At 36.2% G+C, this 25,968-nt stretch overlaps 3 protein-coding genes and 1 long non-coding RNA gene across 5 annotated transcripts; 3 read left to right on the top strand and 1 right to left on the bottom strand.

Annotated features, from left to right (window-relative positions):
* Window positions 1–404: 404 nt before the first annotated feature.
* LOC135619452 (uncharacterized serine-rich protein C215.13-like) lies at window positions 405–2,166 on the top strand. The gene is made up of 2 exons (XM_065121464.1): window positions 405–1,850; window positions 1,924–2,166. The coding sequence occupies exon 1, from the start codon at window positions 680–682 to the stop codon at window positions 1,715–1,717; it is 1,038 nt and encodes a 345-aa protein (XP_064977536.1). The 5' UTR covers window positions 405–679; the 3' UTR covers window positions 1,718–1,850; window positions 1,924–2,166.
* A 5,135-nt stretch (window positions 2,167–7,301) lies between these two features.
* On the top strand, window positions 7,302–11,684 carry LOC135619451 (uncharacterized). The gene is made up of 3 exons (XR_010489395.1): window positions 7,302–7,583; window positions 7,693–7,779; window positions 11,334–11,684. It is a non-coding gene; the product is annotated as an uncharacterized LOC135619451 (long non-coding RNA).
* Window positions 11,685–13,116: 1,432 nt separating this feature from the next.
* On the top strand, window positions 13,117–21,298 carry LOC135619450 (putative pumilio homolog 8, chloroplastic). 2 transcript variants are annotated; one of them, XM_065121462.1, is made up of 5 exons: window positions 13,124–14,927; window positions 15,081–15,243; window positions 19,093–19,256; window positions 20,647–20,905; window positions 20,975–21,298. In XM_065121462.1, exons 1-5 carry the CDS (start codon window positions 13,486–13,488, stop codon window positions 21,080–21,082), a joined length of 2,136 nt encoding a protein of 711 aa, XP_064977534.1. In that variant the 5' UTR covers window positions 13,124–13,485; the 3' UTR covers window positions 21,083–21,298. The 2 variants fall into 2 exon arrangements, with proteins under 2 accessions (XP_064977535.1, XP_064977534.1); XM_065121463.1 differs by lacking the exon at window positions 20,647–20,905 and having other exon boundaries at window positions 13,117–14,927.
* Window positions 21,299–21,762: 464 nt separating this feature from the next.
* LOC135619449 (annexin Gh1-like) lies at window positions 21,763–24,857 on the bottom strand. The gene is made up of 5 exons (XM_065121460.1): window positions 24,699–24,857; window positions 24,429–24,574; window positions 24,120–24,338; window positions 22,488–22,700; window positions 21,763–22,188 (listed from the first exon to the last, which is right to left on the bottom strand). The coding sequence occupies exons 1-5, from the start codon at window positions 24,772–24,774 to the stop codon at window positions 21,892–21,894; spliced, it is 951 nt and encodes a 316-aa protein (XP_064977532.1). The 5' UTR covers window positions 24,775–24,857; the 3' UTR covers window positions 21,763–21,891.
* Between the last annotated feature and the right edge of the window lie 1,111 nt (window positions 24,858–25,968).

Below are 25,968 nucleotides of genomic sequence, written 5' to 3'. Positions count from 1 at the left end.
ATTCTTATAATAATAATAATAATAATAATAATAATAATAATAATAATAATGATAATAATAATAATAATAATAATAATAAAATAATAATAAGAGAGAAAGCAAATAAAATAAAGTAATATGTAATGTTATCTATGGGTAATTAACTATCGCTCAGTAATTAACTATGGGTAATAGAAGCATCACATGTATTATCACTTCACTTGTTGCTCTCAATCTCATTTTGGATCAATCAACCATATATTATCATCAAAACCCTCGTTAATTTACCTCATCATTTCTATATAATCTTATAGCAAGTTAAGACTTTGGTTGGCCCACCTCCTCTGAAATCTGTGGAGGATCTTTGTAGTGGAACTGTGAGCTCAATTTGTCCTCTCTTTGGGATGGAAGTTCTCTCTCCCTCTCTACCCTTTCCTCCCTTTTTTTCCTTTCTACTTCTTTCCTCCATTCCCTCTTACCAACCCAAGACAAAATGATTAAGCTTTTTTCCTACCCATCAGAGATCCATGGAAAGATAGAAAAAGTAGAACAAACAACTCTTTCCCTCTCTCTCTCTCTCTCTCCACCTCCCTTAACAGACGACTCTTCAACCTCTTCTTTACCACCCAAGACATCATCTCTCTCTCTCTCTCTCTCTCTCTCTCTTTCTCTTCTACATCTTTAGTCGCATACATCGAACATGGATTCGACCAACAGTGGCAGCATGCAGTCCTCGACCAGCGGTGACAACGACGAGTGCGACTCTCGAGGTGAGTCCATCTCCTCCTTCTTGAACCTCCCACCGCTGCATCCACGGCTGCAGCCGGCAGCAACCGCTACCACTCTCCAACACGACCACCCTTCTTCCTCCTCCATCTTCGATCCTTTATCACCTTACCTCGCCTCCTTCCCCCTCCCGCCTCCGGAGTTCGACTCGACGTGGCCTGCAGGAATCCCACCGTCTTCTATGTCATCGTACTCCACTTGCACCACCACCGACGGCATACGGTCGTCAGCATCAGCGAGTCCGTCGTCGCTACAGCCACCACCGGTATTGCAAGCTGATCGTTCTGCCGCCGCCCCACGAGGGTCCAAGAAGCGGTCGAGGGCGTCGCGGCGAGCTCCGACCACCGTCCTCACCACTGACACCTCCAATTTCCGAGCCATGGTGCAGCAGTTCACCGGCTTTCCGACGCCGCCCTTTGCTGCCTCTCCCTTCCCCCGCCCTCGGCTCGACCTCCTCAACTTGGGGGCCGCCGTCCCATCTTACCTCCTTAGGCCCTCTGCCCAAAAGTTTCCTTCTTCTTCCATCCCTCCCATGTCTTCTTCCTCCGCCTCCACTTTGCTCTTCGATCACGCTATCGCCTCGATCGCTAGGAGTACTCTTGCCAACATAAACGTACCCATCAACACTAGTGCGACAAGTTCTTCGAGTAGTGCTACTCCAAGTTCCACCAGCAGGCGCGAATTGCCGGTCTTTGATGATTTCATCTCCCAGCACCTTCTCCAATCACAAACCACACCCGAGTACGGTTCCCTCTCCTTGCCCTCCTCAGTAGCTAGGGCGCAAGGGCCTTCGGGCTACGCCATGGGAGGTCTCGGGAGCCTCATGGCGACAGAAGGCTTGAAGGTGAGCGGTGGAACCAATATTTCAAGTTGGGTTGATGAACTAGGACAGGAGAATGCAGAAGACGACCGATCGAAGGGGATCATGAGAAACTATGGCGATCAGAGATAGCTAAAGCCATGCAGGAAGGAGATCTGCAATGGATTCTTTCTCCAGGATGACAAGTAGCAATATGTTGAGAGGAAGTGAAGGAGGAGGAGGAGGAGAAGATGGTCTTTGCAGCATCACTCGACCATCATCAGTGGTAACCATATATACCACACACTCTTTCCTTCTAATGTGTACATGGTTTTATCTTGTCCTTGTTTTGATCACAGTGCACAAGAAAGAGCTGCCGTCGAGTATTTATCAAGTTATGTGATCTTGAAAGAGACAAAAAGACATTATGATTCGATTGAGTTTTGGAATGTTGGGTGGAGGTGTTTTCATTTGTAGCTATTTTTCCTCACAACATTATTCTTAGCTTCTTTGGTTTTGTTTGCTTGAGGGGGTGGATTCAACAAAAATAAATTAGGTATTGTAATTATAGCTCTAACTCCATGAATTACAACTTATTTTTATGGTTAGGGCTCATTAAGTGATACATTTTCTTTATAGAAAAGAAAAATTGTTCATCAAGTGAATTATGCTTTTACCGGATAGGAAGGACCGGTCCATAAATAAATCGATCTAATTATGATATTTTTAAATAAAATTATAATATTTTGAATATCTTCACAAAAACATCAAAAAATATTGTAAATGTATACAAAAATACTGTAACTACAAGTAAAAATTTAAAATACAAAAACACTATAACTCAAAGTATAAAAACTTATAATATTTTATCATGTTTAATAGGTATTCTTATTACCTTGGGAATCAAAACCTACATGGAAATTTTAATTTTTATGTTAGTTATGATGTTTTTTTCACATATGATTTTTTTAATAATTGTGTAACAATGACTCAAAATATGAGACAAACTGTTATTATCATTGTTGCAGTCTTAAATATGTACTCTTATTAGTTAAGAAATTAAAATATAAAAAAAACTTAATTTTTATATTATTTTTAAAGACAGTTATAATATTTTTGATATATTTATAAAAATATTGTAATCCTATATATATATATATATATATATATACTGTAACTGACCTAGCTCACCATATGGATCTTTCTAATATAAAGTATTTTAGAACTAAGAAAAAAGAGAGACACTAGTGAGGAAAAGTCTCCAGAATTCGTCCTAAAGATCACTAATATGATAATTTTATTAATAATTTATAATATCTATCAAGTCGTTATGCCTTATAAATTCTTGGAACTTGCAGTTAGATGCGATCTAATATTCATGATAAAATAGATTTAAGTCATCAAAAGGGACTTAAAGATAATTAAAAAATAAAAAAATATTTAGCTATAAAATTTAGAGGGCATTCAAATATCTCTTTTTGTTCAAATAACATAGAGAAGACAAAAATTAAAACCTCATAAAATATTGATTGATGGTGATACACCTGAACTACTTATATGTTAGATGACCCAAATCCATTTATCCTTAGGTTAAGGGTTCAAATTAAAAAATTATATATAAAATAGTAGTTTGATTATGGTGTACTTGAGTAAATTATTATTTTTTAATAAAAAAGATAAGAATGATATTGATGTAAAGAGAAAATAAAGATAATATAATATAGTAAGGATATGTTCACATAGGGATAAAAGGAGACAGATCAAAGCTTATGAAATAAAATCAACATACAAAGTAATAGTATAAAGCAAGGGCTCATCAACAATCAGAATTAGAGTAAAAATCTCATAAAATGTCACCCCACGCTTTACTTGTCTTTTAGAGTGTGCGATGCTTTTCTGTATTGAGTTTAAGGTTAAAAAATGCATAATGTTAATCTTCCACCTTGGAATCATTAATCATATCAATACTTGTAATGGTATCATATCTATTAGAGGTTATCATGACTATGAGACTACAAGTCATAATAGAATGCAAGATATAATAAGAAGCCTCACCTTTGTAAGAGCCTTGATATCATATATACTAATGTGAAAATAAAAAAGATAATTTGCTTAGGATTAGATGGCTCAGCAATCACCAACCTAATATATCAATATACAGTTGATATATATATATATATATATATATATATATATATATATATATATATATATATATATATATATATATATATTCTTTTATCATAGAAGTCACTAGCGTTGAAAAACTAATATCACGTCGTGTAGTTGGCACAAAAAGTAGTGAAGGGACCACCGTTGATGAAGGTGAGACAGGATTTAGGATCCATTTAGTTGTCATTCATCTAATTAATGTAATCATGAAAATAACTATTAGAGGATAGATAAGAAAATATACCACTTATTTTTTATTACAAAAATTTTATTTTCAAAAATAAGTGGTTAGGATAAGATTCGATAACATAATTCTACTATCAATAGGTTAGATCTTTATCAATTAAATCAATTGTCATATTCAAAATTTATAGGATAAAGTTTTTAACTTTTAATATAAGTGAGACGACTGGTTCATGCCTTTCCTCAGTTAAAAACTGGGTTCATACCTCGTGAAAACTGTTTGATTCCTTGAAAGTTCTCTTTGAATGTTGATTTTTTTTAATTCTACTTTAGGGACTGAGATTATCTTACAAGAGTGCTTAATTTTGGGTTATAGTATATTCAGAACAAACTCTATCTTTTCAACCATAGGAATATGATATTCAGAAGATTGATTTTTCTATCATTTTGATATGGTAAAAATAGTTAACATTCCTCAAACTCTTAAATTTATCAGAGGCCTTTATTTATAGATCAACTCACCAGTACTAAGGAGTACATTAGATTTGTAGTAGTATGACTAGAGATTTCCACTGCTTTAAATCTCTCTAATGTCCTTTGCGTTTCTCTTAATAATGCTAAAGACTATGTTGTAAGGCTAGAGTATAATTAAAAATTGATGAGAATTTTTCCTTTATAATATTTTTGGACATACTATTATGAATTATAGGAAACATACAACTAAATGGATCCTAAATCCTATCTCACCTTCATCAACGATGGTCCCTTCACTACTTTTTGTACCAACTACACAACGTGATATTGGTTTTTCTATGCTAATGACTTCTATGATAAAAGATGATATATATATATATATATATATATATATATATATATATATATATATATATATATATATATATATATATATATATATATAAACTATATGTTGATATATTAAGCCGGTGATTGCTGAGCCATCTAATCCTAAGCAAATTGTCTCTTTTATTTTCACATTAGTATATATGATATCAAGGTTCCCACAATAGGTGAGGCTTCTTCTTATATCTTGCCTTCTATCATGACTTATAGTCTCATAATCATGATAACCTATAATAGATATGATATCCTTACAAGTATTGATATGATTAATAATTCCAAGGTGGAAGATTAACATTATGCATTTTTCAACCTTAAACTCAATACGGAAAAGCATCGCACACTCTAAAAGACAAGTAAAACACGTGGGGTGACGTTTTATGGGATTTTTACTCTAATTCTGATTGTTGATGAGGCCTTACTTTATACTACTATTTTGTATGTTGATTTTGTTTCATAGGCTTTGATCTATCTCTTTTTGTCTCTATGTGAACATATCCTTACTATATTATATTATCTTTATTTTCTCTTTACATCAATATCATTCTTATCTTTGTTATTAAAAAATAATAATTTAGTCAAGTACACCACAATCAAACTACTATTTTTATATATAATTTTTTTATTAGAACCCTTAACATAAGGATAAATGGATTTGGGTCATATAACCTATAAGTAGTTCAGGTGTACCACCATTAATCAATATTTTAAGAATAAAATTTATCATATGAGGTTTTAATTTTTGTCTTCTCTATGTTATTTGAACAAAAAGAGATATTTGAATGCTCTCTAAGTTTTATAGCTAAATATTCTCTATTTTTTAATTATCTTTAAGTCCTTTTTGATGACTTAAAAGAAGGATCACATTCTAGGATAAATCTTTATGCTCTCCCACTTATCAATCTAAAGTAATATTTTTTTACTATAATATTCTTAAAGCTTATGACATTCAGAAGGGACTAGATCATCTTTAATCTTTTTAAGTTAGATGAACAATCAAAATTTGACCTCGCACTAAGTATATAATAGATATTATATTTTATTATCAACCTTTTGGAACAAAAATACTGTATATGATAGAAAATTCTCGTTTCCTTTAGGGAAGGAAAAAGAGAGTCGGCTTAAGAACCAAAACTCTCCCTCTTATTTAAATCTTATAATAATTCATTTCTTGTTGATTAGTTTAGTTGGTAAAAATTTTGATAGTTTATTATAATATCTTTGGAGAGCATAAAGGTTTATTATAATATCTTTGAAGAGCATAAAGGTTTATCCTAGAATGTGATCGATTGTCAAAAAAGTTAGTGATCTTATAATCTATCAAGAGAGACATTAAGATTTGAAAAAAATTTAAATTAAAAATCTTTTTTCCTTGCAAGCTTGAATTGAATTGTTGTGGTGACTTGTTAAAAAAGAAATATGATACCGTATAGAAATAAAATTTATGATGTATAAATTACACTATTTTTTAAAACAATAGGGTGCTAAGGGTTAATGTAGATTATTAAAAAAATTCAAGAAGATATATTTTAAATAATATTTTTTTGATGATGGTACTAGACCTAAAGATTATATTTTTATATCTAAAACATTGGTTAAGTGATGTGCATCATATATACTTATCAAAGATTAAAAACTTAAATCCTCATCCGACATATTTTGAAATGTATTAATTAGCTTAGCTAATAAAATTTTGATAAATTATTTACCTAAAAAAATAAAAAGAAACCAGAGTTAGAAATATAGATATCTTGGACTATGTATTAGGCATGACTTTTCTTAGATTTGAAGTGAGACATGATCTAATTATTTATAATCTTAATACTTGGACCATTAACACCTATTGACTAACTCTAGTGAAGAAGATTAACGATGCGATATCTTTCTCTAATGGCAAGTAAGATATCCACTGGATATCTGAGACCACTGAGATGTACAATCTGTGGGTGTAAAAAATAACATCTATTTGGAATACCAAAAAAGTTTGATGCTTCTTCTCGAGAAAAGACACCAACTAAAGACAAAAAGAATTAATTATCCACAGGGATTTTGTTGGGGAACAAAAGAAAAAGTTAATTATCCCAACAGGCAACCTTGTCGTTGTTCCTCAACATTATGACCCCACCACAAAGCATCTACTCATATCATATTCTGTCTTCCCGGCCACGTTCCGATATTCATTCAATTTTAAATATTTAAATTTATTCATTTATATATCCTATATATATATACATATGTATTTATATATGTATATATGTATATATATACATATACATATACATATATATATATATGTATGTTTATATATATACATATACATATATATATATAGTATTGTATATGAGACGTTGTGGGAACTTGACCTGGCGCCCTCAAATAAGGCATGAGAAGTGGGATCCACGGGATCAGGAGAGTGTGCGGAAGCGGGTGAATTGGAACTACGTGGAATTAGGATCCCCAAATTCTGGTGTTGTCACGACATTGTAGGGTAACCGGTGATCTAACACAAAAGAAACACCCCCTCGACCTCGAAGCGAATCGCAGGCTCCGCGAGTGACTGTATAGGGTGGGAGGAGAAAGAGGTGGATCTGTCGTGAGTCCTTTCTCACTCTCTCTCTCTCACGCACACACTAGACAACAGAGCGTCTTTTTACGGCTGTGGATAAGAAATAGAGAGATCAGGGGGAGGGAGAGAAGGGAGGGAAGGAAGACGATGGAGACGAGCGCTCCGACAAGGAAGCCGCGGGCCTCAACGGATGATCCGCTGACTTGATCGGAGGCGCCTGCTTCCCGCTGACCGCACCAGGTACGTCTCGTGTCCCGCGGAAATCCTGTGGTTGTCGTACTGAGTTCTTGATGTTTGGTCTCTGATCGCAGACCGTACTCCAACTCTTTTGTTGTTTCTTTCTGGCAAGGACGTTTGCAGTTGTCGGATGAGGTCCACGAGGTGCTGCTCGGGGGGGGCAGGTCACCGAGGAGGCGGCCGAGAGCGTCCTGAAGAGGTGAGATCTGGTTGTATCCAGTCTTGACTCCTTTTTGATGCAGAATCCTGTGAAACTAAAAGGCGTTTCCTCGGCGATTCTTCGACATTCTGCTCTAATTTTTGCTATATCCTATATATTTGTACTAAAAACTTCTGGAGATTTCTGCTCAACGAGACTTTTGACATGTATGGTTTCAATCGACTCAAAAGATGGAGTACATTGCTTCACAATTCGCTTCAGTTTTCATATGTGTAATCTGTAGTTTCGTGGACTTGAGATGCTTAAGGAATGATATATCTTAGTCAGAATTTTGCCCAAGAATGGGGCAATTGCCTTTCCATTTCTACAATCCGGCAAATGTTGTTGCAGGGATTTTCTTTTAATTAAGTTGTTCTAGGCGGTGCCTCATTTTGGATGACATATAATGCATTAAGTTTCATGTCGGAATAAGATTAGGTATTTGTTATGTACCTGGAGATCGGTATGGCTTGGTCCTGTCCCGAAAGTGCAAGGTCATCCACGAGGATTCTTAGGGCAAGGAGGTTAGATGAATGAAGTTGGATCGGGGATTGGCTCTTGCGCCCCTGTTGCGTCTACGGTGCCAAGTTGAGGGGGGCCTTGAGTTGTGCCTCTTACGCCACGTTCCTACATGACAGGTCGACGTCGGGAGTGGGATTCCTGACTCGACTCCTCCGATGATTAAGTCAGTAAGTGGTTTTTGTGGTGAAAAGAGTTCGATCCCCATCTGTGGGTCAGGGGGTCGGCTTTTATACCTATGGGGCCGATCCGAAAATGCATGGGTCGTTAATGCCTTCCGTTGTCCTTGTTCGGCATGACGGTGAGAGTGGCCGACCCGTATGCTCTCCTGACAACACGGGTCGACCTGCACGGTCCGAGCGGCACGAAGTCAATCGTTCGCCGTCTGCCAAGTCAGCCTTTCTCCCCCTCGGACACGTGTTGGGTCATTCCACATCAGCTCCTTGTGGCTGCCAGGTGTTGCTTTGCAGTTGGTGTGGGGACATTCCCTATCAGTATTGAATCGTATGTGCTTTGTTCATTCTCTGCATGAAGGTTCTAGAATAGGAACATGGTTGATATTGTGCATAATGCAAAAGCATATACGCTCGTAATAATACATATATATGCATGTATATATTCTATATGTAGAATCTAACTTATGAAATGTTTTGATTCTATCAGTTTTCGTCTCAGCAAACCTTGCTCAGGTCCCTAATTAAAAGAAATGATTGATAGTGTCATTTTTTTGGGCTAACATTGAAGATGCTAATGTAGGATGAGTAACAATGTTATTGATAATAGAGGAATCAAAAAGAAAAAGAATAGAAAAATAGTAGCCGAAAAATATTGAAAAAAGAAAGAGATAACTATCAAGATGAAGGCCTTGCACCTCCGATACGTGGGCGATTGAATCATATCATCGAAAACATAATTGTGACATCGCATCACTCACACACAAGTTCGAACAAAAATAAGATTCATTGATTCATCTCTATTTCATGCATTATAATATTCTAACCCCTTTTTATAGGCTCGTGCACAATATTAAAAAGGAAATCATAGTATAATAAAAATTACAATTGCATCAACTTAAATATATGATCTATTGCTTTCTACGAAGAAGATAATATTCTTGACTTGATTTGAAGGATAACCTTCCTTTGTTTGACGATATTTTGATTGATAGACTTCCATATTTGATAGTAGAGATAAATCTTTAAAATTTTCCATCAAAATTTATAATCCTCGATCAATAATAAATTTTATTTCTTCCACTCTTTTTTGCATTTGTTTCCCTTTTCTTTGCCTTGAGTAGATGTTGTCATATGATAATTTATGACATGTGCAAAATAACATATAAACTAATAAAATTTATTCAAGTAACATATAAACTAAATTGCTCCTTATCAGATGCTCTATTAGACTAGGTTACAGATGCAGTAGTTATCTTGTTAATTTTTTAAGTAGCAAAGTTTAGTTCATTGTATAAACTCAGAAAGCAGTTTTAGGGCAGAAGTATTACATTTTTTATCCATGGTCTCCTATCCAACTTCACATCTAAACCCACAATGAAATTAGTTGCTGTTCTGAGTGCTGAAAAATCTCTAAACCCTGATTTTTATCTTCAGACTTGTTTCTCATTTTAGTAATTTTCATTTTTGCTTCCATGACCAAGTAGATATATGTTACTGGAACAACAAAAATTTGTTAATTGTATTTGCAACTACTTGGGTATTTTCTAGTGAATTCTCTAGTGATGCGTTTATAAAAAAAAAATATTTCAATTAATTAATATTGCTTTTAGTATGCTCTCCTTGCTTAATGAAATCAAGCTCCTAATTTTTCTTTGAATGATCAAATAATCCAAAAGTTTTTGGCACTAATAATGTGCTTCTTTCTCTAAATCAACAAACAATATATGTAATTAGTTAGATCTCACAGTGCCAAATGAAATTGCTTCTCATAAAAAGCTAACTTCACTTGATGAGGTAGCAAAGCAGCAGGACCTAAGTGGGTCTTTCCAGAGTCAGAGAACAGATTGAAGAAGCAATTATCTGTGCAAAATGCATAAAATTAAGTGGACATGGCATTTTCGCTCCTCTTGAAGTTCCACCTAGGCTGTGAGAAGCATGGAATTTAAATATGAATTGACAAGGACATCAGAAAAACCACTCTGAGAAACTCACAAACAAAGGGAGTTTTTATTTGTTCTAAATATATGTACACTGTCTTTTACGTTGCCATGCACAATGCTTATGTATCTTTTGGTGTTAGCTCTGCAAAAGATGTCTTATTCTAGCTTGCTATTTTTGATCCTGACAACTTATTTTTAATATCTAATTTAGCAAAGACTATTTGAATGAGGTTCCTTTTAACTTCAGCTACATGCTGAAAATGTATTTGGCTCGTTCATTTGTTATGGCAAGGAGACTTGCATGGGACTCATATTCATGTTGTCAACACAGAGAGTTGGATATGGTCATATATAAGAGAGCCAAGTTTAGGCGAAATTTTTATCATCTCAACTCTTGGATTATAGATATTTGGGTTTGTTGATATTCAGTTTCTAGATTTGTTTTTGTGCGAATAACATTAATATTTTTGATCTCATGGTGGATGAGATGACATAAATTTGTATTAATCAGGATATCATTACAAGTATTTTTGGCTGAAAATTCAAACTCAGGACCTTTTGCTCTAATGCCATCTTAAAATTTTATCGATGTCCATAGATGATATATGATCTTAATTTATATTCTTAACAATATATCCAACTTCGTGTATGTAGATTGGATATATATCTTTGTGCTCTTAGTTCTAATTTTGACGTCCCATCTATCATCATGCTGAATACATTTTTTATGCTCAACTAGTGTTAGCATCCTTGTTTAGAACTGTGTTTGATTACATGAATCTCTTCTATTGATAGCTAGAAGCACGATTGATTCCGCTTCAGTAGCTTGTCATTTTAATGATTGAATAACAGTTCCATTGTGCTTGAGTCAATTTCTGCAACTACTTTATGATCCTAAGTTTTTTTTCTTTTTCTCTAGAGCTCTGCATGTGTTTAAAATGGCGAAGATTACAGGTGAAAACAGCTGAGAAAATTCGTACCCATTAAGTGGGAAAAATGAGTGGCAATGACATCATCAACACAACAAGGCTCCGTGGAGAGAAACACTTGGTATGGCAAAGCTAAAACAGATTATTGCAGTTTGTCTTCTCTGACATGTTACCCTCTTTTCTAATGGTGGCCTCCATGCTTGGGTTCGAAGTTCCTTACCTTGACTGTTTTAGGAGAGCTTTATGCTGTTGATGATAAGTGGTTTGGATATTATAATCAACCTTTGATGATTAGTGGCTTGGAATAATCTTCATTTCATGTATTGACTTGGTTTGGATCATGATTCCTATGGCATGCATGATGATCAAGGTGAAAGTATTAGAAAAAGAAATGGGCATTCTCTAATATGATCACTAAAATTTAAATGTAGGTAAATTTTGTTGTTGATATATTTCAAAGATAGTCTTCTAATTAGTTTGATTCAGACAATTTAACCTCATGGAATCAAGAGCAGAAACTCCAAACAAAAATCTAATCTTAGCTTGGATGAGAATGAAAAGAGATGGCAAGAGTCAATTAAAGTTTGAGTGGATATGGTTAAATGGGGTATGAGTTATAGTTAGTAATTCAGTTAAATTTCTCAAAAGCAGCATTATGTATGAAACACTTCAGATATATTCTTAGCACAGCAATGCTAACTCTGAGCACTAAACAAGAGATTCTAATTGAAAGTAGCATGGCTGCTAAAAATTATGTTGATCTTAAAAACAAGCACAACATTTTTTGTCAATTCTACCTTCAAGAAAAGTAATTACAATCTTGAAAGTAGTGTAGTAAAATCAACAGCAAATTAATTACTATCTGTCATGTGGTTAAATAGGCATGCAAAGATTAGCAAATAGCATAATATGTTCAGATATGTCAATAAGTTACTTATTGTATTTGGAATACTAATGTCTCAAATTAATAATGTTGTTTCACACACTACTTGAGATTGCTAGTATCAAGAGGGCTTAACAATAAAATCAGTCTTTACCTTCTTTTTTTTTTGGGTGCATATAGAGAGTAGTGATCCCCACAAATCAAATATTGTTGCTTTGCAAGTTGAACAATCAAAGAGTACAACAGCAAAATCACATCCTTAAGAATAAGTTTAACGACTCCTAAAAAGGATATTTTTATTGCACAATTTAAGGAGATTTTTATGAAAATTTTACTACTGTTCATTATGGTCTGCTCAGGAATAGCCCTCAATTAAACAACTCCTAATGTTCTTTAGCCATGATGTTGCAAGTGACACAAATGAGTTAAATCATTTCCTTACAGCTTCCCTCTTGATACATGAATCCAAGAATCGTTTATATTAGTAAAGGAAGCAAGATTTAGGATGAGTATTACTTGATGATTTATTTGGCATAAACAAGCAAGGAATTAGGGATCTGATGGAGAATATATATGTAATGTTGTGTCAGGAAATATATATATATATATGATTGACTCACACTCGATAAAGAGATTACGTGTGAAATTATATGATAATTATAAAAGAAAATATAACTTGAATAAATATATGCTATCAACAAGGTTTTTCAAATATTTCAGCAACTCAGCTCAGATTTTTCCCAAATATCTCAGAAATATCCGGTAATTTTCCACTAGAGAACGAGTCAAGTATAACCACCCCACCATATATTGCTGCTAATTAGTAGGGAAAGTAACTTAGACCTGACCGTTCCTCATCCACAAGAAACAGAAACATCGTCTTCCCTATCTCCTAAAACTTCCCAAAACAAAAAACAAAAATGCCCCCAAGTAAGAAAGTCAGCGTTCGCTGTGGGGCTTATACAGAAGAATAATGCTGTGGTGGAGTTACAGTGTAGAAAACCCCGCCTTCCCTTTCCGATGATGCCTTGTTTCCCAGTCGTATATATAAAGCCGCTATAAAACCCCTCGGTGTGTATCCCCCCTACCCCTTTGTGTTCTCCTACTCTGCTTTGTGCTCTGCAGATCCTAATGCAATACCCCGACCCTTCCCATCTCCTTCCTCCCGATCCCCTTGCCGTCCCCGATTTCCTCTTTCGCCTTCCCCATCCCCTTTCTTGATCGATTCTGATAGGTTTCTGGGCTCTTCGGAGGAGGAGATGCTGGAGGAGGAGGAGGAGGGCGGCAAAGAAGCCATGAGGATGGGGAAGCAAGAAGAGAGGGAGATGGAGATGCTGTTGAACGAGATCCCCCGTGCTACATCCCCTCGTCTTTATCATCAGCATCCTTGTCGTCGTCGCCATCATCGTCTGTTCCATAGCGATGCTTGTGGCGGCGACGGTGACATGCACGCTACCCATGGTTTGTACCTTGCCGGCCTCGACGAGTTATCATCGCCTTTCCATGGGCTTCGTGATGTCCATGGCTATGGGTGTTTGTGCGGTGGCAGCCCTGCATGCCTCCCGCCCCTGCCGCCCCCTCCCTCGGAGGGGTCATCGTCGTCGTCGGAGTCGGGATTGCTCTCCGGCAGGCTCTCCCGGGTCGTCGATGAAGTCGTTCGACAGCGCACGCCCACTGATTCGCAGGACCGGATGTTCCTGGAATTTGGCTTGCTCGACAAGCTTAACAATGTCCACCTCGGAGTCGATCCAAAATTACCAATTGGTCATCGACCGATGTCGGCGTCGATGGAACAGAACATCTCAACCAACCCTTCTCTGTTCCAGAATGATTATGGCGATGATGTACCGATGGAAAGCTTTGTTCAGCGTGGTTATGGTGCTTGTTGCCATTCCCTTCTTCCAAACTCTCTGATGTTTAATGTAGATAAGAAACCATACTTGTCTCAGTTGCAGCAGCATTGCCCTGTAGATGCAGATTTAGTTGACCCATATTTTGAGAATTTCCCTTATGGAGCAACCGAATTGGTTGGCGGTGGTACTCTGGGAAGAAATTCTCACTATAAGGGAAATTTTGGTGGAGGTTTTGCTTCCCCTATTAATCGTCCTTACCCATTTTCTGATGTCTACTTCTCGTCGGAGAAGATTAGAGTAGATTCCAACTGGGATGCCTCAAAGTTACATCACAGCTATCAGGTGTTGAATAGACCAATGAAGTCGCCCCCTGTTAATGTAGGACCTCAGTCGGTGAGGCTCCCTAGGAACATGGAGGCATTTGGATCTGATGACAGTTTAGTTATACAGGGGAAGGGCCTCCATTACGTGAGGAACCAATGGACTGATAACCTGAAGGGGACTAAAAGATCACAGTTTGATGGACAGTTGCATGCACAAAGTATGCTTCTGACTCTTCCACTGAAGTATGATAATCTGATGGGCGTCAAAGGATGTACATACTATATTGCAAAGGATCAACACGGGTGTCGATCCTTGCAGCGGAAGCTTGATGAAGGGAAGCATCAGATTGATATGATTTTTAATGGTGTCATTGATCATGTTGTAGAACTTATGGTCGATCCCTTTGGGAATTATCTCATGCAGAAGCTACTGGAAGTATGCAGTGAAGAACAACTGCTGCAGATTCTCCTCTTGTTGAAGGAAGATCCAGCTGATCTTGTTAATATCTCCCTAAACATTCATGGGTAATTACAGCTTGCTCATCGCCTACCAATATTAATTTATTTCATTTTGGATCTTTCATTAGCATGCATGGTTTCTAGCAGTAAGTTGTTCTGCTAATGTTTAAATGTTTGAATCCTTACTTTCTAATAACATTATTTGAATTCATTTCTCAGGACAAGGGCTGTGCAGAAATTGATAGGTAGCCTTAAAACTAGGCAGCAAATTGCACTGGTCATATCAGCCATAAAACCTGGGTTTCTAGATCTAATCAAAGACTTAAATGGCAGCCATGTGCTTCAACATTGCTTGGAATCTTTTAAGGTGGAAGACAATAAGGTATTGGTTACTTGGCCCTAGAAAAATTTTCATGATTAATCACTCCAAACTTTATTCCTATCTATGTAATTAAGATAGCTAGCTGGCCATTAACCTTGCCATTTACTTTGACTTTGTTTATTCTATTTCTGAAAATTTTAAATGGTTTTCATAAAGTATTTGTCAAATGTCTTTTTTGTATTTCCAAATTCTTCTATCCTTTCAATATTTTTGTTAATCAATGTTCATCTTCATCCAATACTGTGTAAAAAATTCTTTTCGATGGTTGTCACTTGAAAGAACCTTCAAGCAGAGCAACTGGAGTGCATTGTTTAATTAACTGCTATGTACCCTTGTTGAATTCTTTATCATTTTCTCTTATTGTGAACATTGCAAATGTTGGTTTCTCATTTCTTGATCATTTGTTCTGTTCATATTGCTATTAGTTTCCTTACAATCCCAATTGTTAATTGTTCCAATTGATGCAATTAGATACTATTACCTCTTAGCATTTGATATGTATGAAATTGTGGATTTAGGTGTATTTGGAACTCCTCTCATCAAAATTCTTGTCATTGGACGTGTCCTGTTTCTTTAGATACCTCTATCATTTATGCTTCAGATACATGTTTGTCTCCCATGTTAGTCTTGCTGAGGAGAATACAGGCTTCTATCTGTACATTTTTTAAATTTAAGTTCCACAGAAAAGGTAATAACATTGTTGGGCTTATGACCACCCTACATATGCAGGATTTCATAGTACTTGAGGCAGCAGTATTGTATTGTACTCTGTACTTTGATTCCAGGATATCTATATTTACATCAAAGATAAATTGTATCGATAAGACATTTATGTGTGATTATCTGAAGCTGAAGGTTACATCATATGCATTTTAGGTTCATTCTTAGTATTTGGTATGCCACATCCTAAGCTATATATGATCTGACCTTGTATACAAACATTTGGTTTTCCCCAATTAAATTTCATTTAATAAGAGCTGGATATTGTCTTTTTTACTAGTGAAAATTTGATTGCATCCTATTTTGTAAACCTGGCTGTTACTTTCTTTGTCAACTCTTAGCGACCACATTATTGGTACTGATTTGGTGTAACATTACACAGGTAAATTCTTATTGTTGATTATATACTGAGATCAATGTATACCACAAACATGAGCTTGTTATATGCAATATAACAAGAGAAATGATACTAGTATGAAAACAACAGAGTAGCAAACTATTGGTCAATCTTGATTTTTTTTTTTAATTTTGCTTGTTACAGTTGAAAATTTTCTGTGGTTGGCTTGTACTTGTATTTTCACCGTGGGAATATGAGCTGTGAGAAAGTGACAATATTCTTGGTTCATATCAATCTAAAAGTCCTGCAGTGACAAAGGCAATCATATATAGTGTTCCCAATGAGTGATTCCAAAAAGATATCGTTTTTGGGTGGTGGACTGTGAGTATGGAAGGGAAAGTATTGCTGAAACCAGTAGTGGAATACCTTCAACTTTTTGTTTGTCTAAACAGAATTACTTGCCTAATCATTCTGAGATTTAAGAATTTTGAAAATGGTCAATGAGAAGCAGAACAAGAAGCAAGCATCATTTCTCAGTTGGCAGATTGTTGATATAGCAAGCATTAGCTGTTCTTTTCAAGAAGTGAATGCATCTTATTCTGTTTATGCATGAATTAGACTAACTGTATGTCATTCTAAGTGTTTGTCTGCCTTTATACAGGTGTCTGACTATCTATATGCACAGTGGAATGGTCAGAAAATACAAGCAATACTATAAGAATATTGTAAACTTCAATATAAAGTTATAGATAGAAGATGTTAGGAAGTTAATTAGTTTCTAACTTTTACTACTGGAGAACTAGTTAGTTGATGTAGGGCTCAATAGCTTAGGGTCTTATATATGAATGTAGGTATAAGTCGTTTTGAATTCAAGCCATTTTATGGTATATGATTGTTTTGTGGAATCTTCAAATGAACTATTATCATTCTTTTAGCAAGGTTTGTCTTATCGATTCTGGTATATCGATTGGTTGATCGTATAGTACATAACTTAAATTTTTTTCTATTCTTAAAAAATAGAAAAAAAATTAAGTTAGAAATAAATAAAAATTTAGTATAATTGTAACAAAATAATCTAAATTAGGAAAGAATAGTAGTATATATTTTTTTTGGGATTTGAGGAGTAGTTTTGTGATACTTTTTAGATCGTTCTTTCGTTGATATTGAATTGTATATAAAGAATTGATTTAAATTGTTAAATTATTTGTTAAATAATTTAAGCTTTAAGATTCAAATGAATTAAGTAATTGATCGATGGATATACTTGGTTTTACCACTAAGAAGAATGACGGGATTCCATAGGTAGTGGATTGGGTTCCTCGATCCTATATATTGTGTATATTAATTTGATATGTTTGTCGGACCTAATCTTGAAATTGATCTCAGGAAATAGTATATTAATACACTATATGCCATTGGTGTATCAATGTGGTGATGTTGTAGTTTGATCGTCGTGATCCACACGTATCTGAGGCGGCTCTTTAGGCAAGTATAAATGTGACATGTATTAGGGTGGAGCATAAATAATGTCTTCACTTCTACTTTTGTTATTGATCTACTGCTCCATATTATAAGATTGATAACCATACTGTTGCTCAGAGAAGAGTGACCACCTATCACATTAAGCTTTATGATTTGAATCTTGAGTGACATGTGTAAAATATTGCTCCTCGGTTTATGCACCACCTTCAAATTCTGTATATGGGACCATCAACTCCCCAACATCATTGTCATTGTCGAACGAGGCATTGTTGTCCACGTCGTTGCTATGTCTCTGGACCAAGTAGGTTGCTGAATGCGTTGAGAAGTTGTCTACATACCTTTGATTAGAGAGTTCTTTCTCTAATTTAGGTGTTAATCCCCCTTAATTAGTCCCCCAAACTTGATCCAATCTACAATTCATAATTTTGTGGAGTTCAAGAGAGTGTAAACGAGAGAAATATATGAGTGAAAAAGTGATTGAGAGAGTAGATGAATTGAAGAGTGTGAAAGAGGAGAAAATGAGGGGGTAGAAAGGGTTAAAAAACCCTTAGATTAGGTTCAAACAGTCAAATGGATCGTTTAAATTCAACAAATCCTAGTCATTGATCGGTATTAATCGAAATTTGATCGTTAATGGTTGGATTTTGATCGTTCTAGTTGGTATACATCTTGTTTCAGGTGATACAGGGTCCCTTATTATGGATTGCTCGGTACAATATATTCTGCATGTTGGTCCCCTATCGGATCAGTATGTATCGTATGTACTGCCCAATATAAGTTGGCATGACGAACCATGCTTTTTAGTGGTTGTTTGGGATATTTACAGAATTATATATCTGAGTTATTTTGATGTAGGAAGTTTTACTTTTTTTATATTTTGGTTTTGAGAAGTTGTTGGTTTTCAGTAATAAGAGTTCTGATAGTCTTCTTTGGTTTATTTTGTGAAATCATGTTTTTTTTAATAATTGGAGTTTTGTCCAGAAGTTACTCCTAGCTTTATTTAGGATTTGGTAAACTTGCTTTAACAAGGATATAAATAAAGGGCCATACAATTAACTGGTAGTTGGTATTATTTGTCAAATTAAAGTTGAAATTTCTGACTTTCAGTTGGCTGGTACCTTGATTGGTATCTGCTTTTATTTATCTCTTTTGATCTGTTTATTCTCTCATGGTTGTCATTATCAGCTTATAAAATTAGCATAAGCAATAAACTCATAATTTCTTCTGCTTCTAGATTTTCTTTCTTTGTTTACTTGGTTTTATTTATTCTTGTGTGATTTACTAATTTCAACTGTCATATTATGTGGCAGTTCATTTTCAATGCTGCTGCAAAGTATTGTGTTGATATAGCAACACATCGACATGGCTGCTGTGTATTGCAAAAATGTATAGCTTATTCAACTGGAGAGGATCAGGCAAAGTTGGTTTCAGAAATTTCTGCTAATGGCTATGAACTTGCTCGAGATCCTTTTGGGTAAATATTTTGCCCTGAAACCTTACCGTCCAATTTTAATTGAAATATGTAAAACACATGTGAAACTATAACCATAACTTGCTTTTTTGAAATTGTACAGTAACTTTTCATCTCTGTTTGATCATCTCTTTCTCCATGAGCCACAAAGTACTGTGATGAATCCAGTTTTTCAGCATATATTTTGGGGCTCTATTTGATACCTGTCTGGCTATCTGATATTATTTTATATAATGGATCAGCTGTTTAAAGCAGTCTGCAGTTCGTAACATAATTCATAACTGTTTTAAGTTATACAAGCGTATACTCAAGTCCTTGAGGCAATTTATAAAGTGGTTATATGCTTTCATTAGACTCGTCATTGTTTATCTGATCGCTGATCTTGGATGATTATTTTGTTGCCACAAAGTATAGATAACTTGTTTTTTTGGGTGCATTGTGGAGTAAGTTATTCTCAATAGTGACCATTTGTCAACTAACATCCCTATGATCATCAATGGTGTTCTCTTGAGAAAGCCTGCAAATTCATAAATTTTCATCTGGACTTTTGCATGTAGCTCTTAGTGTACTGAACCTTATGTTGAATCTTACTCACATTAACCCATCCAATTTTACATGCCGAAAAGAGTTCTTGGGAACTATTGAGATAAAGGGCAAATAGAAATAGAACATATTGCTTTTTCTATCCAAGTTCTTCTAAGATATCCACTATCCAATGGAAAGAATTATTGGCAGTAGTGGTTATCCATCTGATTGACTTTTTCAGCTGGACCATTTACTGGGTTATGCTTTTTCACCATAAATTGTTGAAGTCTATAGCATAACGTATTTGATTGTGGTTGTATTTAATGAACTGGAAACTAGTGCCTTTTAACCTTGACAATATTATATGCTGGTAAGAAAAAACAGAGATGTTAATATTATTTGCATTTTAGTTAGGTTGAGTAGTATGGTATTTAAACATTAATTTTTGAAAATTGAGGTATATTAGTATGTGATTTGTTTTATTTTCACTGAAACAGAAGTCCCAATGGCATCTAATTCTTTTGAACGTGTTCTGCATAGGAATTCTGTAATTATGCTGCCTAGACAGTCAACTTGGTTGTGGTATTCTAGGGCATAGAATGGAGCTGTTCCTGGATTTCAAGTTTTTTTGGTGATCTAAATGATTTATGGAATATTCTTCTTCAACACTCATTTCAAGTAACAGTCCAAAATTACTTTTAGTCTGTTGAATCTATTGCTTATATTTTCTGTATCGATCGGTTCCTTAAATTATTCTTAGTTTTTGTCTTCTTCACTCTTCATTTACATAAATTAGGTTGGTTTATATTATTAAGCTCCATCATTGCTATTGCATTATCAAACTTATGAGGTCTCTATTTTGTTCCAGAAATTATGTCGTCCAGTATATTCTAGACCTTAAAAACCCTTTAGCGACTGCAAATCTGGTATCTCAATTCGAAGGGAAGTATGTGCAGCTCTCTGTACAGAAATTTAGCAGTAATGTGGTGGAAAAATGTTTGAAAACTTTTGGCGAAGATGATCGAGCCACTATAATAATCGAATTGCTTTCAGTGTCCCATTTTGATCAATTACTGCAAGACCCTTATGCAAACTATGTCATCCGATCTGCCATTGAAAATTCCAAGGTTTCAATATCTAACTAATCTAGCAATAATATACCAGTACTTCTTCTCCTAATTCTCTTACCGATGCAGGGCTCTCTCTACACAGCGCTACAAAAGGCCAGCCTTCCTCATGAAGCAGCCCTCCGAACCAACCCATACTGCAAGCGAATCTTTTCTCGATTACGAATGAAGAAGTGATGTAAAATCTGGAAGCTGAGTGTCTGTTGTTGTTGTCAGTAGAAACAGTTGTCTTGGAGTTCAAACTGTAAGAGTGGAGGAGGTTCTTATTTACCAAGTTGTAAGAGTTTTGTACAAATAAGCAATTTTGCTCCCAATTGCTTGACTATATATCTGCTAGAATATTCTGCCGTTATGAGATTGTCTAGAGCTGGTGATTGTATAGTGTAAAGAGAACATCCTTTTGGCCCTCCTCTTGCTGAAACTAACGGAAGGTGTCAAGTGTTTTAACCTTTCTTACAAAGGTTAACAGGTTTTTATTTGTATTGCAAGTTTTCATGTTATTTGTTTTTGTGCTAGAATTTATAGTGAGTTTACACTATTATGTATATATAATTACCTATTCATGTAGTTTTGGCTTATCGAAGAACTCTCAGCTTAATGCCTCGATGACTTGCGAATCCACTCTTTCTTCATAGTTGATTACTAAGACTACGAGACGGCAAAGGTCCGTATATCTCAATTTGTTGATGGTGTGTGACTAAAGTGAAGTGTCACCACATTACATGATTTCATAGGAACCACAATTTGTGTTTCTGTGATCTTTCTTCCTTTCAATTTCATAGGAACCACCATATATGTACCAATAATTTGCATGTGGACGAGACTTGGAAAAGGAACCACAATTGGTAACTCAAGTGTAGAAGTAGGAAAGAAGTTGATGCATAATTCAGGTTCACAACTCAGCACACACCAAGTGATTTGTACCTGAGGATAATGGTGGTGTCTCACTAACACACACCAAGACCTTATTCATCACAACAACTAACTCAGGCATCATCATGTCCAATCAATGCAAGGAGGAAGTCCTCATAATCACCAGTAGTATCTTTTTTTACGGCGCGATAGAGTGTCACGCTGTTCCTCTTATGGTACAGCTCTTTTATCTGTTTCATGTCCACCTCAGCACGAGTTGTTATGACTCGAGTAAGAGACCCCTCATCAGTTCCCATCTTGTTAATGGCGAGTCGAATAACCTTCTCAAGATATCTTTCGGGGCATGTGATGCAGCGTATGATGGCCCTTAACACTGATAGGAACTCATTCTTTGGATCAGACTTCAAATCCTGAGAATGACCAGTAAAAACATAATGTAGAGTGTGAAGGTCATATAATTAGAGAATCAAAATATTTGCATATGCTGTATGACTAATGAATGGAGATGGCAAAATATGGATATAGGAAGGGAACCACAAATACTTAGAATAGGTAGAAGAATGTCAAAATAAAATGTGAAGTGACATGATAGTCAAAATTAACTTGTAGCAAAGAATTGTTTGTATATAGCTATAGGCGAGTCAAATTGACAGATTGCGTTGAAACAGTGAGTGTTGATTGGATGACCAAACTGATAAGTGGTACATACCTTATTAATTGGATTACCAAACTGATTCTTGTAGTCATTGAATGTTGCAAGCAGTTGTGCTTTGCTCCTTGTTGTGAGGATCCTAATAACTTCTTCATGGTTGTAATCCTTACCCTTAATCTTCTCATGCAGCATCTTAGCCTCTGATTTCGCCAAGGATGTGTTCACTTCAGATCCCTCATAACGATATGAACTTACAAGTGGAACAAGCAGCTACAAAACATGTAACTTACCAAGTAAGTTTAAGAAGTGCAACAATTGAAGAACTCTAAACCTTCTCACAAAAAATTAAACAAGCATCCAATATAATGCAAGATCATGTACATCAATATGTCATCAATTTGGATGAAAAACATATGCAACTAACTACTAGGTGGACCCATGTAGCCAACCTGAAATAGCAGTCATCATTATACAGATAACTGTCATGAATTATAATGTAAATAGTTGATCCTAAATAGTCTTGCTTCGAGAGAGATCTTTTGTTGACATTTGGTTCCTAAGACTTTCATTCATAATAGGTATTGATACATATGGTCAGACTCCAAATTTATCTATGAAGTTCTGTACAAGCATGGCTACATCACCCATGTAGCCAACCTGAAATAGCAGTCATTATATACATCACTGTCATGAATTATAATGTAAATAGTCGATCCTAAATAGTCTTGCTTCGAGAGAGGTCTTTTGTTGACATTTGGTTTCTAAGACTTTCATTCATAATAGGTATTGATACATATGGTCAGACTCCAAATTTATCTATGAAGTTCTGTTAAAGCATGGCATCATCTAACATTTTTGTTCTTTAGATTAACATGAATGGATGACTCTGCTGTTGCAAAGGAGTACATAAAAGAAGACAGAAAGTGATATAAGTTAAGGACATTAAATAGCCAAAGGAGTACACAAATAGAGTTCTCTCTGAATCTGCCACTATCTAGCATTTTAATTCTTCAGATTTTTGAATGAATAACCCTCCAGTTGCAAAACATAAAGAAAAGACATTAGAATAATAAGTTTTTGACATTGAAGCGCAATCACATGCAGCAGCACACTAAACATACACACACAAACAACTGCTTCATGTCTCTGTGGATAAGCATATTCAGATTGCATAAAATCACACTTAGGCGAAAAAAATACAACCAATTAATTTGTTGTTGTTAAAATTATGCCTAAAATCCCCACCAACAAAATGATCCAAAAGATTGTTCCTTGAAATTAGTACAATGTCAACAGCATTGAAGGTGGACTGAATGGCAATTACAACTAGAAATAATCCATTAAAATCCTTAAGCTTTGTTGATAAATCACATATGAATCAATTCCAAAAGAGAGAGAATTCTACAGAAGATTATTACTTGCCAACATTAAATTGTCAACTTTAATTCCCAGTTCCACACATGCACAAAAGCTCAGTAATCACTCTCTATATGGTAGTGAACAATGAAAGTTAATATTTAGATCTCTCTTTAACCCACAATGAAACAGAGCATGGCATTTGCCATTCTGGAGAATGCATAACATAATAGAGATAAAATTTGGATCAAGGAAGCAAATTTCAGTGTGATCACTACTAAGCAAACAATAGATCAAGCAAGATGAGAAGTAACAATCACATTGGCCATTCACCTTTCTGAAATCTCCATTAGTATGTGCGGCGACGTCTTCCTCGAGGCTCCGCTTGAATCGAGCTTGGTAAGCCCGCTTGGCCGCAAACAGCTCGTCCGCCGTCCTCGCCACAGCGATCTCAATCAACACCCGGTTTCCAGGGCTCCACTTCCTCACGACCTCATTCGCCAGCACGGCGTCCCTCTCCGCGGCGTCCAGCACCCATAGCAGCACCGCCCTCTGCGCTCCAAACCAAAACCCGACAAAAATAAGCGACAAAGGAGAGATCTTTAACGCAAGCAGAAAGCAACAGAGGTAGGTGGAGGCGACCTCGAAGTCTCGGGTGAGTTCCTTGTCGAGGGCCTTGAGGAGGTCCTCGCCGTAGATCTCGGCGTAGGCTCGGCGGATCTCGCGACGGTGGGCGGCCGGGCGGTGGGCGAGGACGGAGATGATCAAGCCCTCGTTGGTGCCCCATCCTGGTCCAGGTGAAGGATCGGATCGGATCCGTGAGACTTATAGGTTCGTGAGAACGGAATCGAAACCCTAAGCTTCTTTGTCGTGCGCGTGTGGATCGACGACGAAGAAAGGGAAACAACGAACCTTGGAAGGCCTTGTGAAGCTGCTCGCAGTCGTTGGCGGGGGAAGGAAGGGAATCGGGAAACGTCAGCGTCGACATCTTCTCGGGGCAACGGATCGCAGAGGATGGCGAAGAGTGGTGAGTGGGGGCGGAGAAGAGGGACGTATATTTAATGGCCCGAAACGCGGATCTGGTGACACGGTGGGCACATTGCCTCAGTGAGACCACTCCGCTGATTTCTCGCCACGTGTCGTTCCACCGACGACTCCGCTTGGGGAGGCGCGTTAAGAACCGTCCGTTCGCGTACATCACGCGGCGACTTGGCGACGCCTGAAGCGTAGCAAAGCTTGCCGTATAATAGTTTGTTAGAGTCGGACGGGTGGACAGGTGTGGGCCAGTCATCCTGTCACACGGTGACTTGTCCTAGGAAATGCATCAAGGTTCGTGAAATATTTGATGGATTCCATTTTTAGGAAGTAAGTTCAGCTGGAGTGGGCCCGAAATATTTACTATTATTAAATATATGATATAACTTAGTTATATTAATTTTCTTGTAATTAGGACAAATAGTTTAGCTCATATTAATTGTTTTATATGTGTGATCATATAAAGGCTAATTTATGATACTGCATGTCATATTATATGCTGAGATGCAATCGGATCAGAGCTTGGGATCCTAATTGGATTGGTGACGAAGCATTATTTTTTGTACAACTCGAAACAAAATTTCTCACGTTGCGTGGTGGACCCCGTTTTATCCGAACTAGAAAGATTACCATATTACATACAATGGCGGACCCCACATTGGTAGGTGGCCGGCCATCTGGTTACGGATGGGTGGAGAGTATATAACTTGTTACGGATTGAAGTGGAGTGGATCAGAAGAAACCAAAATTCTGAGCTCTTTCAGGAAGAAGAAGAGTATATAACGTCTTCTGTCCGATCGGTGAATGCAATGTTGCCTAGGCGCAACGCAACGCAACGCAATACTGACGTGAAGATAACGTGTGTAAAACCTTCACTTATGACTCGATAAAAGACGACAATAAGAGAGATTTGATGTTTTTCCCTAATAAATAAATGCTAGCATTTGATCAACATCATTATCCACGTTACAACTTGGATGCTCAAGTTGAATCATCTTTTTTACTCCATCAAAATGAGTTGCATGTTTGGACTTGGATGGATCGATCGCATTTGGAGTGTATGATAATCATATTTGAGATCAACATATTGGCACTATAAGATATTATAAGAAAAGTCAAATGAATGAGTGTAAAATAATCATATTTA

Source organism: Musa acuminata, chromosome BXJ2-8 (assembly GCF_036884655.1).
Source record: "Musa acuminata AAA Group cultivar baxijiao chromosome BXJ2-8, Cavendish_Baxijiao_AAA, whole genome shotgun sequence".
Lineage (NCBI taxonomy): Eukaryota > Viridiplantae > Streptophyta > Magnoliopsida > Zingiberales > Musaceae > Musa > Musa acuminata.
The sequence above is the reverse complement of the archived record's forward strand: the minus strand, read 5'-3'. Positions and strand labels throughout refer to the sequence as shown.

Bases quoted from the DNA above. Each gene is read 5' to 3' on its own strand.
- LOC135619452 (XM_065121464.1), top strand. From the start codon at position 680: ATGGATTCGACCAACAGTGGCAGCATGCAGTCCTCGACCAGCGGTGAC.
- LOC135619450 (XM_065121462.1), top strand. From the start codon at position 13,486: ATGCTGGAGGAGGAGGAGGAGGGCGGCAAAGAAGCCATGAGGATGGGG. The intron at 15,244-19,092 runs GTATTGGTTACT...ATTATGTGGCAG, and splicing joins TTAAGGTGGAAGACAATAAG to TTCATTTTCAATGCTGCTGC. The intron at 19,257-20,646 runs GTAAATATTTTG...ATTTTGTTCCAG, and splicing joins CTTGCTCGAGATCCTTTTGG to AAATTATGTCGTCCAGTATA.
- LOC135619449 (XM_065121460.1), bottom strand. From the start codon at position 24,774: ATGTCGACGCTGACGTTTCCCGATTCCCTTCCTTCCCCCGCCAACGAC. The intron at 24,339-24,428 runs GTCGCCTCCACC...TTTGGAGCGCAG, and splicing joins AACTCACCCGAGACTTCGAG to AGGGCGGTGCTGCTATGGGT. The intron at 22,189-22,487 runs GTATGTACCACT...GGTCATTCTCAG, and splicing joins TTGGTAATCCAATTAATAAG to GATTTGAAGTCTGATCCAAA.